Below are 14,918 nucleotides of genomic sequence, written 5' to 3' on the forward strand. Positions count from 1 at the left end.
TGAGCCAGAGTGGTGTCAGTTCAGCATTGAGGTGTGTGACATTACACAGGTTCAGGAACCTAACGGTTGTAGGGTAATAACCGTTCTGAAACTGCTGTAGTGTGGGACCTAAGGCTCCTGTACCTCCTGCCTGATGGTATTAGAAGAGAGCAGGTATTGGATAATAGGTATCCTTGATGACAGACGCTGCTTTTTCTGTGGCAGTACTCCTTGTTAATGTGCAGGGCTTTGCCTGTGAGGGACTGGTCTGTTATCTACCACTTCCGGCAGCCTTTTCCCTTTCGGGGCATTGGTGTTTCCATACCTGGTGATGAAGCAACCCATTAGGATTCTCTCCACTGCACATCTATAGATGTTTGTCAATGTTTCACATGACATGGCGAATCTACACGAACTGCTAAGGGGCTGTTGTACCTGTTATGTTTGGAGTTTACAAGCTGAGTCTAGGAATCCTCTGGTATGCCAAATATTACTGACTCGCCACCTCCGACCCCCAAATGAGGACTGGTGCATGGTTTCACCTACTACCCAGTACTTCTTCTTCCCCGCCTCCACCTGCTTTTCCTGACTTTCATCTTTTTTTTCCAGCCCTTACGAAAGGTCTTGGCACGAAACGTCGACTGTTCACTCTTTTCCATAGATGCTGCCTGGCCCGCCGAATTCCTCCAGTAATTTGTGTGTGTTGCTTGGATTTGTCATCTGCAGATTTTCTCTTACTCCCCCCACCCCCAGCGATTTCCAACAAATGCTTTAAACCATTCAAAAACTCCAAATTCAGTTGATCAGGGAGGAAACAAGGCGGAACAAATAGCGATGCAAGTGCCGGGGATCGTTGTCTGTCCTGAGGAGGAGTGCTGGGGATCGTTGTCTGTCCTGAGGAGGAGTGCCGGGGATCGTTGTCTGTCCTGAGGAGAAGTGCCGGGGATCGTTGTCTGTCCTGAGGAGGAGTGCCGGGGATCGTTGTCTGTCCTGAGGAGGAGTGCCGGGGATCGTTGTCTGTCCTGAGGAGGAGTGCCGGGGATCGTTGTCTGTCCTGAGGAGGAGTGCCGGGGCCAGTTTCCCGATGCGGGTGAGTTCACCCGGAAATTATCTCCGGCAGGCGCTAACCTGCGCTAACGCGGGGCTTACGCAAATGTGCTGGTTTCTCCCAATGTTCAGATTTTGTTATTTGTTAAAGAGCTCCGAGTTCCAGTTTAATTAAATTGAAATGTTTCCACCTGTTGTGGCTACTATATTTTTCTCGCGAGCAGCAAAGATCCCGCGCTTCCGTGCGCCAGATCGCTGGTTCAGACGTGTTTCTCAGAGTCCTCGATATAATTGCCAGGTCGGTGTGCAAGATGTCATCTTATTAGTCATGCACAAGCTATTCATTTCAGCTGCATTTAATTTCCTTGCAGATTGCGTCTGATGTTGATTTACGAATAACGCTTCAATAAACGGGATCTTTCGCATTCCTCGAAGCGGTAATGATGTCAGTACAAAGTTGTCAGTTTGAAAGAATCCTTACTATTTTTCCCGCAGTCTCCTGCTCCGTTTCTGCAGTTTTGGCAAATGGCTGTGCTGGAGGAATTCTGTGACTGTAACTACTAAATCGGAAATCGCTGTTCCGATGCTTTCTCCCAAAATACTAGTTTGTCGAACGTCAGCAGTGTCTCTCCGAAAATGTAAAACATGACCTGCGTGTGGTTTCATTCCCTGGTCGTTGATACATATTAACTAACCTTGCAAAACCTACCATTTGACCCCCCCCCTTTTTGGCCCAATTTGCGATGTTTTGGGGCTATCAATTTTAGCAGTGACAGATGACCCTATCAGATTTACACCGTTTGACAAAATTACACGATCTCCTACCAGCTTCTTCCAAACAGGCGAGCAAACTGAGAAAATTCAGCTCTCATATTATTATTGAATCTTTTCCAAGTGTCAGAGAGCGGATCATGCCAAACGTGCGCGATTCCCTGCGATTATTTTATTCAAAGAGGACGTTCAATGCGTTGGAATAGAACGGCTAAAACTATTTGCAGTGAATATTGTTTCGAATGAAAAGGTGACAGTTTCAGCCAACCCTCTGGAACTCAAGAGAACGCCCTCCACAGCTGGCGTAGTACTGTTGCTGATTCAGTGCGTCTCTGTGTGCGGAGTGGGAGCAGTCTGCTCACTTTCTCCATTCATTCGCTGTGAATCGCTTTATACCATTTACAGAGAGGCGCAAGCCTGTGGGTGTTCACGTTTCCTTATTTGCCTGTCAGGTTGCTGGGTGCGGGCAGTTGAAAGAACGGCTAAGGAGTATGCTGGCTACCTGATCTTTGGAACCCCCTCGCCTGTCTCCTGCAGCTCTGTCCATCATGTTGGGACGCCGACAGGATGACTTCTCTCAAACCCGGCAAACCCTGCTTCTTGTTCGCTGCCTCTTGTGTCCGGATAGCAAGTGGGAGACGTCCCAAGATCAGGAGGGGTTTGGTGATCGCCGCAGCCTTTTTGCTTTATGCCTTCGTTGTGATGCAGGGCAACGTTTTATTCCAGGTCTGGGACGTTGAATATGACGGCAAGAGGGATGCCGAGCCCGTTAGTCGATTCCCCGGCCTCCTCCGAGCCGGGGAAAGCGAGCAAGAGAGGATTACCTCCAACCCCAATGTGGTGTACATAACACTCCGATCAAAAAGGATAAAACCGGCCAATATCAGGGGAACAGTGAGGCCCAAACTCAGGAAGAAGTGGAAAACTAAACGCGCACAAGCTGCGCAGTACGGTGATCCCAGCTTATTCACTGGTCGGGACAATGAACCGATAGACCACAGACTGGGGGAAGCGGAGGACTCGGCCCTTTTACCTCTCGCCAGAGTTAAGGTGGAACGTAGGTCGAAAAGTTCAAAAGAAACGGGAGAAAGGAGATCCCATCAAGCGGAGAATCCAGACACTGGGAGCAATATTAGGATTTACAGCGATAGCGCTCCTTTCTGGCTCAGCACGGCGGACATCAATGCCATGCGCTTCCTAGCCGATTCCAGCATCACTCAGTTCCACAAGGTCCCCCGAACTGGACGTCCACCTCTGATCTTATTTGAAGGAATCGGCAGAGATCAGCACCCCGTTGATTGGCGAGTGGTCGATGCTGGACGCCGGGACCTTCCAAAAGCGTCCAGCTGCCGACAGCCGTGCGGGGTTCTCAAGAGACCCGTGGATGTCAGCGAAGTGTTTGCTTTCCATCTGGACCGCATCTTGGGGTTGAACAGGACTCTTCCCGCCGTGGCCAGAAGGGTTCGTTTTGTTAAAGGTGAGCGGCAGGTTACTTTGGGATGCTTTAGAAAGTAGCCTCCAGAGTACTTGTGCGAGAAACCCATCTGCAGTCTGTGTGTCCTGGCTGAAGTTTCCAACTGGATGCTCCTGCCCGCCTGCTGATGGCGCCCTTGCTCAGAGCAATTACTTTTCAAATCGTGGCGGGTTGCTTCTCCATCTGAGATGCCTCCGACAATGTTTGTATCATCAGCAAGTTTATAGATAGCATTTAACCTATTCCTATCCACACAGTCTTGGGTATCGAGGGAGTAGAGTAGTGGGCGAAGAGGAATAAAGAGTAAAGAGCCCACTCATGGCACAAAATGTCAGCTCTTTATTCCTCTCTGTGGATGCTATCTGATCTGCTGAATTCCTTCAGCATTCAGTGTTACTATGGATTTCTAGCATCTCAATAAAATTAAAAAATGTGGAATAGGCCCTTTGGCCCTTCGAGCTGTGCTGCCCAGTATCCCCCAATTTAACCCTAGCCTAACTGCAGGACAATTTGGATTGTGGGAAGAAACCCATGTAGTCATCGGGGAGCATATAAACTCCCTTACAGGCAACTGGCGGGAAGATAGTGTTCAAAAAATCTCATTCTTATGACACCTGTGCTATTAGTTTAGCCTTGAATTAGATCTATCCTGGCAGTTCATTAATTACATGATAAACCACCCAGTAAAGTAACATATCTACACTTAGCAAGGCTCTTTAGGAATGTCACTTATAGGGCTCGTGTCTAATGCGGGCTAGTTGGTGGCTTGTTCTACTTGATTGTCAGTTTCTGGGCCTTGTCCACATTGGTCTCTCTGCTGACACACCAGGAAATATTTACTTCGTTGGTGGTTATTTTTTGCTCTGGGTTTGGCAGATGACCATGAAAATGAAGGAAAATGCACGGAGGCAGAATGGTGGAGGAAGACCAACCCTGTCATTATGGCAGCTTTCTTTGAGATCAGGGGTGTGTTCCTATCGTTATTGCTGATTGCAAAATCAAGGTCAATGGATATCATTTAAATCTAAAATAAACTTTGAAGTGTTAATGGTACAAAACATTACAACGTGACAAAGTGAAAGTTGATTCATTGCCCAGTGTCTAACTAGTGTGAGATAACTAGCCAGAGATCATGTTGACACTGAACAGTGCCCTGACTGGGCTGCACTTGAAGATGGAGCATAGTTCAGGCCTCTGAAACAATGTAGAAACATGTGCCTCTGGACTCTCTCCACTGTCAGCACACCTTTTCTTAGACAAGGATTCCAAAACTGCTCACAATACTCCAAGTGAGGCCCCAGTGCCTCATTCTTACTCTTATTATTCTAGTCCTCTTAAATGAATGCCAACGTAATGTTTGCTTTCCCTGCCACTGACTCAGTCTGATGGAGTGAATCTGCACTGGGATTCCCAAGTCCATTTGCACCTGAGTTTTGAATTTTCTCCATTTAGAGAGTTGTCTACACCTTTATTGCTTTACCAAAGTGCCTGACCATACACTGTATTCCATCTGCTACTTCTTTGCCCATTCTCCCAGTCTGTCCAAGTCCTGTAGACTCCCTGCTTCTTCAAAACTATCTGTTCCTCCACTCATCTTCATATCGTCTGCAAGCTTGGCTATAAAGCCACCAATTCCATCATCCACATCATTGACGTATAATGTGAAAAGAAGCAGTCCCAATAAGGACCCCTGCAAATCACCACTTTTCACCAGTAGCCAACCAGAATAGGCCCCCTATATTCTGACTTTGACTCCTGCAATCAGCCAACCTTCTATCCATGTTAGTATCTTTCCTGTAACACCTCAGGCTCTTATGTTAAGCAGCTTCATGTACAGCACTTTGTCAAAGGCCTTCTGTAAATCCAAATAAACAACATCCACTGACTCTCCTTTATCTATCCTGTCTGTTATTTCCTCAAAGAATTCTAACAGATTTTTCAGGCAAGATTTCTCCTTAAGGAAACAATACTGACTTTGGCCCATTTCATCATGCACCTCCAGGTACCCCAAAACCTCATCCTTAATAATGGACTCCAATATCTTCCCAGCCACCGAAGTCAGGCTAACTGGCATACAATTTTGTCTTTTGCTTCCCTCCCTCCTTGAAGCGTGGAGTGATGTTTGCAATTTTCCAGTCATCTGGAACCACTCCAGAATCTAGTGCTTCTTGAAAGATCATTACTAATGCCTGCATAATCTCTTTCAGAAGCATTGGGTGTAGTACATCGGGTTCAAGTGACTGGTATGCCTTCAGATCTGTCAGCTTCCCAAGCACCTTCTTGGTAATAGCAACTACACTCTCTTCTGTCCCTTGACACTCTTGAATTTTTGACACATTGTTGTTATCTTCCTCAGTGAGGACTGACATAAAATGCTTGGAGTTCATCCACCATTTTGTTGAGACCAGTCCGTTGCGGTTGCTTGTTGAAAGCTGGATTTCAATTATTTTAAGTTATCTATTTTTTTTTGTATTGTGGTTTGCTGCAAGCTGGTGCTCTTCATTGATTTTAATTCATAAATTGCAAAAATGTTATTGTAGCCCTGGACATCAGCTTTTTAGTTTGCTGTGCACTGTCATGAATTGTTTATGAGATGTAGTCATTGCTGACAATGCCAGCATAGATTGCCCATCTTAATTTGCCCCTAAAATGAGAGGCAGTTTTCAACTATGTTGATTGTTTTGAAAATAAAGTGGCTAAAATGGCTCATTTCCTTCTGAGTGAACTAGTTGACTTTTCTTTAAATGAAAATCTAGTGGTTTTCAGATCTTGGTAGCTGAGACTAGCTGTTCTTTATAGTGTACTACAAATTTATTTTACCATTACAGTTCAAATGTTCCAGCTGCATGATGGGATTATGATTTGTGATTCTGGATCAATGGTTCAGAGCTTTGATATATAGCTCAGTAGCAACCAAAAGGCACTTTACTAATCTGCTTTCATATTCAATCTCCAACATTCGTTATTTCACTATTGGCCTCTGGGCAAAGAAATTTGATGTTCTTAACTGGGCTAACCTAGAGGAACCCAAGTGTTCATTGTCCAGGTAGTCACCGAGCTGCGCTATATTTTCACACAAGGTGACATTAAAACTAAACGAAGCATTCAAAATAACATGAACGAAAATCAAAGAAAATTCCAGCCTGATCAATCTTACAAATTAATTCCATCAGAGATGAGGTTTAGTTGAATTGAGAGAGCTGTCTACACAGACCAATCATCTGTAGCCTAGCGTAGCTTTAGTGAAGAAGCCACACCTTTTAGCCAACCTCCTAGTTTCCAACCTCCAAGAGGACCACCACCTTGTTGTAGGGGCTGGAAGCTTGTACACCTCAATGAGCCAGAGAGCTATGTTGGCTGGAGTCAAGGCTTTATGCTTTGGCTCTTGGTAGGGTCACCCATGCAAAATACAAAGGGTAGAGGACAGACTAAGAGGGGTCCACTGGTCTTCCAGGTATGGGGGTTCAGCACAAGGCTAACAACTGTGACTGGTAAAACAAAACTTACGGAAGCAGCAATGAAGAATCCTTCTACATCTGAATAGAGTGGAATTCTTGGGTCTCCACCCAGAACTTGCATGACTGCTGGAGGTGAAAACTAAGCTACTGATGTGATGAAGGAAGCACTGAACACTAGAGATGGAGGACCTTCATTGCTGCCCTAAACACCAGCAGCATAATGGACAGTAGAAGGAATCCAGTCTCCACAATCACAGCCTATGGTTTTGAACTTTACCACCAGAATGAAAGATGCAACACTGCCGATGTCATAGTGGCCAGCGTGAATGATGCTCAGGCTCCTTCACATCAACTCCAGATTGCATGAGGTTTCATAGTATTAGGTCAGATATGCTGTGGGAGCAGTGAGGGAGAGAGAGGCCATTAACACGCATACACCTTCCTCTGGCAGCAGTGAGAGAATGGTAGACAGCGCTGAACACCCACTGGCCTTCTGCTCTTGCTTCGATGCCTTCAATCTTCCTCAACACTTTAATCAGCAAGAAAGAATCCATCATCAGCTCATGCCCTGTCTCCAGGCTTCTTAGCCTCGAGGTTGCATCCTTTGCTCAAAACCTCAGGGAACCCTATCAGAGACAGTAAAATGTAGATCAGTCTCCAACAGTAGCAGGTCCATACTTGCTAAAAAAAGACTTAAAGGTAGTGAGAGAAGCAGTTTTGTGAACCATCTGGAGTGTGCCACCCATGGTCGCGTTGTTCGTTGGCGCCATCTTCTTCCAGACTGAACCACAAGCCAGTGATTTCTTACCTTTAGGTGAACAAGAGCAGCAATCAAATGGAAACACCACCATTTTTGGTCTTCTTTACGTCACACACCATTTTGATCGATACACCGTACTTTTCCTTCATTGTCACTTGGAATCTTGGAGATCTTCCTGTAGCTCCAGTGTGGAAGGATCTTTGACATTTTCATTTCCAGGTTCAAGCATTGGTCGCCATCAATATTTCAAGAGCAGTTAGGGGCAGACGATAAATGCTGGCCTTGGCAGACACAATCTTCAACATATAAATGAATAGAAAAAGCCTCTCCATATTGGGTAAGGAATGTCTAAAGGATTTACAGTGCTTATTTCTGGATAGTTGATGTTTTAAAAAGATCAACATTGCATAGCTGAAATCCACTCAAAACAGTCTGTTATACTGGCTATACCGAGTGGAAATCTAGAATTTGTATCTGTTTCGATACTGATTGCATAGTTTATGAAAACTACAGACCTTAATTTCCAAAATGTGGAATTTTGTTTCCCTTGTGTCCCGTTTTTGCACATTTTTTATCATCTGGGATCCTAATTCTTTGGATGTGCACTTATAATAGGCTTGTAATAGACAACTCATTAAAATAGGAATGCAGAGTGACCAATTTTCTTACAAATAAACTATGATACCTTCATCAAGGATTGCTCGTCAACGACACAACCACAAACCCTCAGTTTTTGACTAAATCTTAGTTTTTTGTAAAACCTAAAGTTCAAATGTCAAACATGAGGAAATCTGCAGATGCTGGAAATTCAAGCAACACACACAAAATGCTGGTGGAACGCAGCAGGCCAGGCAGCATCTATAGGGAGAAGCACTGTCGACATTTCGGGGCGAGACCCCATGACCATGGACTGGCCCCAGCCGTCGATCTCGGTTGCCCCAGCAACCCAGGGCATATTCACAGTTCAAATGTCATTTACGTTGTGGGTGATTTGGTTCCACAGCTCGTAAAGTTGGATTTAAATGCAGATTGTGCTTGCTTCCTCCCATATCCCAAAGGTGCTGGCTGGAAATTGGAAATTGTTCCCTTGTGTATAGGTGAGTCTTACAATTCAAAGATACAAGGTATATTTATCATCAAGGTATGTACGCAGTATACAACCCTGAGATTAGTCTTCCCCACAGACAGCCATGAAACAAAGAAATACTATGGGACATATTCAAAGAAAAATCAACCCCTCCCTCCCCATGCTAAAAAACAAATCGCACAAATTGCAAAATAGGTTAAAAAACACAGAATATGAAAACACAAACATCGAAAGAGTCCAGGCATACTTTGATTATGCTCAGTGTTTGTTATCTGCAGGCTGTCCAGATTCGGAATTGCCCGTAACGAGACCAAAAGCCAACATGAAATACGGATCCAATCCTCATCGATTAAACCTTGCTCCAATACCATCCTTCTAACAGAGAGAGTGTGAGAGCGAGATCATTTGAATACAGGGACCTTCCTTCGGGGTAGTGAGAGAGAGGGAGAGAGACACCGTCACACTCAGACATCTTCCACCGGCAGCAGCGGGCAAGAGGTTGGTAGACAGCACTGAACACACCTGATCTCTGCACTCGCCTCTATAATTTTAATCTTCCTTGGTGCTTAATTTTCCTTGGCGCTTTAATCTGCCAATGGAGATAATGAGGGAGTTTCACAGTTACAGGATCCTTGGCAATAGTTTCAACAGGCTTCTTTTATTTAGACTCCAACCTTTCCAAGGTGGGTGTATATACATCTTTAGTTGCATTACCCAAGGGGGATTCAGCCAATTCAGTGGAATTTGACTGGCATTGTCACTGCATACACCATTAATCCAGAAATCTGAGAATTGTAAATGCTCATCCCACACTGAAATACTTCAAATGGGAATACTGTCAGGCGATTCCATTCAATTCAATTAATGCACCAAGGAACAACTTATCCATAAAAGGGAGTTTATTAACCATCAAGACCATAAGACTATAGACATAGGAGCAGAAGTAGGCCATTCGGCTCATCAAGTCCACTCCACCATTCAATCACGGGCTGACCCAATTCTTCCAGTCATCCCCACTCCCCTGCCTTCACCCCATTTATTTAGTGTGTGTGTTTTTTTAAAGTTGATCACAAATAATTTCCCAGATCTGTCCTTATTTGCTCTGGCTTGGTAAAAGTCCAAGAAATTTTAAACTATTTGCTGAGTTTTCACTGCTCTTCCAGCAGTTTATAGAAGGATGACGCTTCTACCACAGATACTCAGCAACAAAATGTTACACTGTTGGCTGTGAAAAATAAAAAAGATACAGAATTTATTATTAGTTTGAAATATGGTATTTCCTGAATGCCAGTGTTAAAAGTCAACAGGACTAGATGTAAAATTTACAAGGATTATTTAAGGTATTCTTTTATTGCATACATATTTAATATGCAATAAAAATGGAATGAAAATGTTTAATTTTACTCAGTCACACTTCTATAATTGCTTTCTTTGTTCTTCTCATTCCTGAATGGAATCTAGCCGCTTTCACAGTTCTACAAATGTGTTAGAGAAATTAGACATGCTCAAAGCAAAACAGTTATCTTTATTGGAAATTTCAATTTCAGTATTGGCTGAGATAAGCAAATTAGCTAATGTCTGAAAGATAGTGTTTTTCTGGAATGTATTCAAAGTAGCTTTCTGTAATGAAACGTCTCTGAACCAACAAGTGTCAGGTCAGATTAGATTTAGCTGTTTAATGAACAAGACTTTGCTAACATACTCATAGTCTGTGAACATTTATCTGATATAGAGACCAACATGTGAGGAAGTCTGAACTGATAATTGAAGGGGGGAAAACAGGAAGCAGCTCTAATATTCTAAGTTGGGCAAGGCTGATTTCAGACAGTAAACTGGGAAGATATGTAAACAGATAACATGACAGCTAGCCAGTAGGAAGTTTTCCCAACAGAACTTAATCTGAAAGCCAACAAAATACGCAACAAAGAAAATTCTACTTTCAAAAATATCAGAAGCAGGTTTAGTATCACCAGCATGTGACGTAAGATTTGTTAACTTAGCAGCAGCAGTTCAATGCAATACGTAGTCTAGCAGAGAGAAAATAATAAAATAAAACATAATAAATAAACAAGTAAATTACATATATTGAATAGATTATTTAAAAATGTGCAAAAACAGAAATACTGTATATTAAAAAAGTGACGTAGTGTCCAAAGCTTCAAAGTCCATTCAGGAATCGGATGGCAGAGGGGAAGAAGCTGTTCCTGAATCGCTGAGTGTGTGCCTCAGTGAGAAACAGTGAGAAAAGGACATGCCCTGGGTGCTGGAGGTCCTTAATAATGGACGCTGCCTTTCTGAGACACTGTTCCCTGAAGATGTCCTGGGTACTTTGTAGGCTAGTGCCCAAGATGGAGCTGACTAGATTTACAACCCTCTGCAGCTTCTTTCGGTTCTGTGCAGTAGCCCCTCCATACCAGACAGTGATGCAGCCTGTCAGAATGCTCTCCACGGTACAACTATAGAAGTTTTTGAGTGTATTTGTTGACATGCCAAATCGCTTCAAACTCCTAATAAAGTATAGCCATTGTCTTGCCTTCTTTATAACTACATCAATATGTTGGGACCAGGTTTGATCCTCAGATCTTGACGCCCAGGAACTTGAAGCTGCACTCTCTCCACTTCTGATCCCTCTATGAGGATTGGTACGTGCTCCTTCGTCTTACCCTTCCTGAAGTCCACAATCAGCTCTTTCGTCTTACTGACGTTGAGTGTCAGGTTGTTGCTGCGGCACCACTCCACTAGTTGGCTTATCTCACCCCTGTACACCTTCTCGTCACCACCTGAGATTCTACCACCAATGGTTGTATCATCAGCAAATTTGTAGATGGTATTTGAGCTATGCCTAGCCATGCAGTCATATATATACACAGAGAGTAGAGCAGTGGGCTAAGCACACATCCGAGGTGTGCCAGTGCTGATTGTCAGTGAAGAGGATATGTTATCATCAATCCACACAGACTGTGGTCTTCCTGTTAGGAAGTCGAGGATCCAATTGCAGAGGGAGGTTCTGCAACTTCTCGATCAGGATTGTGGGAATGATGGTATTAAATGCTGAGCCATAGTCGATGAACAGCATCCTGACGTAGGTGTTTGTGTTGTCTCGGTGGTCTAAAGCCATGTGAAGAGCCGTGGAGATTGTGTCTGCCATTGACCTATTGTGATGATAGGCAAATTGCAGTGGGTCCAGGTGAGGCAGGAGTTCAGTCTAGTCATAACCAACCTCTCAAAACATTTCATCACTGTCGATGTGAGTGCTACCGGGTGATAGTCATTAAGGCAGCCCGCATTATTCTTTCTAGGCACTGGTATAATTGTTGCCTTTTTGAAGCAAGTGGGAACTTCTGCCCATATCAGTGAGAGGTTGAAAATGTCCTTGAATACTCCCGCTAGTTGGTTGGCACAAGTTTTCAGAGCCTTACCTGGTACTCCATTGGGACCTTCCGCCTTACGAGGGTTTCTCTTTAATGACAGTCTAACATCGGCCTCTGAGACGGAGATCACAGGGTCATCAGGTGCAGCAGGGATCTTCACAGCTGTAGTTGTGTTCTCCCTTTCAAAGCGTGCATAGAGGTGTTGAGTTCATCTGGTAGTGAAGTATCACTGCCATTCATGCTACTGGGTTTCACTTTGTAGGAAGTAATGTCTTGCAGACCCAGCCAGAGTTGCCAGAGCTATAGGCATCTTAAAACACAATTGAAGATGAAAAGTAGCAAACAATGAAAAATTAATCAGGGACTTTAGAGTGATACAAAGAACAAAAGGTGACGAACTAGAATTTAAAATAACAGATAGGAACATGTGAAACCCTTTAGCCTGCTTCAGTATGATAATCTCTAATTAAATCATTGATCTGGATGCAATTTTCATTCCTATTTCCACTACCTTTCATATTCTTACTTCCATTTTTAAATATGTTTAATGACTATAGACAGCTTTTTGAGGTAGAGTGTTCCAACAATCTGCAACCCTTCTTTAGAGACAGAAATCTTTACCTGGACATCCCTTTATTTTGAGGGAAAGGACCCTTGTTTGCAGTACCCCCATCTAGGGAAGCATCTTGCCAGGATCTTATACATTTCAAACAAGATCTTCTCATTCTTGTACTTTTCAGAGAATACTGATCTCACTTACTCAATCCCTCCCCCCCCCCACATATTCAGGAATCAATCCAGAACCACTTTGCCATGCCAAAGCTAACATAACCTTTCATTAAGTTGGAAATCAAGACTGCTGTATTTCAGGTTTGTTCCCAGTAATAATTGTACTTCGACTTGCTTTCATGATTATTCCCTTAGAATAGAAGCCAATGTTTCACTTGCTTTCTTAATATTTGGTGTATCTGCACTCTGACTTTCTCTGTTTGTTGTACAGTGTTTCCCATAGAAATTGACAGCAATATGTTAAATGAAAAACAAAATACCATACATTTTGAATTGCTACTTTACATGTGCATTTACTGATTGAGGAAGTGGACAAACCAAAGAAAATAATGTTGGAACTTTAACAAGTACAAACAATAACAAGTAATGATGCCACAGAGCAGTTGTTTCACAGGGTTAGATAGTTTGCTTACAAAGTTTTTAAAGCTGCTGGTGAAAACTGTTGCACAATCCTAAACTACAATCTTCCAAAGTTCATTTGATTCAGTAATTGCTTTTGGAAAGTCGCATAGGTCACTTCACTGTTTAAATGAGGGATGAAGCTGCTTGTAGTGTTTCATTTAATCATGTAGACTCAAAGGTTTTAGACCAGAACAGTACAGCACAGGAACAGGCCCTTCAGCCCACAATGTTGTGCCAAACCAGCTAAAGAGCAAATCAAAAAGCCCCAAAAACCTAATCCTCCTACCCACATGATGTCCATCCCCCTTCCCCATCTTCCTCACATTCATGAGAATATCTAAACCTCTCTTAAAATCCTTTAATGTATTTGCCTCTACCACTCAGCTCCTCCAGTTTGCTCCCACATTCCAAAGATGTACAGGTTAGGGTTAGTGAGTTGTGGGCTTGCTATGTGGTGCCAGAAGCAGTTCAACACTTGCAGGCTGCCCAGAACGATCTTCACTGATTTGATACAGTGAAATGCATTGTTTGCATGTTTCAAGGAACAAGTGACAAAGCTGACCATTTCAGCTCAAGGACTTCATCAGAACCAGAAAAATGAGAAATGAAGGGCACTTAAGTAGTGGAAAGAAGGGGTGAATGGAGCAAGCAGAGGGATTATTTGAGACTAAAGAAGTCAAAAATAGTGAAGGTTGTCAATGAATAGTAAATGAAGCAATGATACCTGCCACTGCTGACTAGGTAACTTACTCAGTTTGAACTTCCCTCACACTGAATAAGCAGTGAATCCAATTGCAGAGGCAAGTCACGCAAAATTAGAGGAAGCAATCCAGCAAGGCTTTACTGGTCCTTAGTAGGCAAGGAACTGGCAGAGTGTCCACAAAATCAAGATTCCCCACCCCACGAAAATTAACTTGTTTCAGAAACTAGATATTCTTAAAGACAAAGGCAAGACTTCACCTACAGAAGATGATTCCAAGACTGAGCAACAAACTAAAGACAAGGGACTTGTACAGGGCTACAAGCAAGATCCACGTGATAACAGTGAACTAATCGTTAGCCTAATGAGCAGGCGAGCAAGAATCATCTCTGCCTCCCTTTGGTGGCCGGTTTGAGGTGTGACAATACCTCAAATTGTTAAATGTAATATTAAGTCCTGAGAGCTGTGAATTATGCAGATGGAAGATGAGTTCCTGTTCCTTGTATTACGTTTGGCATCAAATAGAAAGTCAGGGACAGAGAGGTCAGAGCGAGCATGGGAAAGGGAGTCAAAGCAGCAGGCAAGTGGACACTCAGGGTCACCTTGCATACGGAATGGAGGTGCTCTGCACACTGGCCACCCAATCTGTGTTTGATTTCTCCACATTATGAGCTGCGACTGCAGTACACCAAATTGAAATGTCAAGTGAATCATTGTTTGGCTGGAAGGTTTGTCTTGTTCCCTGTACCATGGGAAGGGAATCTAATGCCCTTCCCCTGGGCAACATCGGTGGTGTGGAGAGGGCAAAATTGCAGCTTGGGCAACTGCTGGTCTTTCATAAAGAAAAAACCTTGCCCAGGCTTGCGCCCTGGAAACTTTCCAAGGTGCAAATTCATGGTCTATGGAGACTACAGGAAGTGCCAAGTGCTTGGAAAACCCTGCCAAGGGTGGCAGTGGAGGTAGATACATTAGGTGTATTTAAAAAACTCTTAGATAGGTACAGCGCACGTTATACTTTGTAACTTCAGAGCATTAAGCTAGTTCAAAGGAAGACGCAGGAGTATGAAATGTGATTCTAAT

At 43.5% G+C, this 14,918-nt stretch overlaps 1 protein-coding gene across 1 annotated transcript in view; it reads left to right on the top strand.

Annotated features, from left to right (window-relative positions):
- Positions 1-817: 817 nt before the first annotated feature.
- Positions 818-14,918, top strand: part of gask1b (golgi associated kinase 1B) — a 36,421-nt gene continuing 22,320 nt past the window's right edge. The window contains exons 1-2 of the mRNA XM_073043012.1: positions 818-1,069; positions 1,398-3,274. Coding sequence (XP_072899113.1) covers positions 2,365-3,274 — 910 coding nt within the window. The 5' untranslated portion in view covers positions 818-1,069; positions 1,398-2,364. The remainder of the gene's footprint in view (positions 1,070-1,397; positions 3,275-14,918) is intronic.

The sequence above is a fragment of the Hemitrygon akajei genome, chromosome 4, assembly GCF_048418815.1.
Source record: "Hemitrygon akajei chromosome 4, sHemAka1.3, whole genome shotgun sequence".
In the NCBI taxonomy this organism is placed as follows: domain Eukaryota; kingdom Metazoa; phylum Chordata; class Chondrichthyes; order Myliobatiformes; family Dasyatidae; genus Hemitrygon; species Hemitrygon akajei.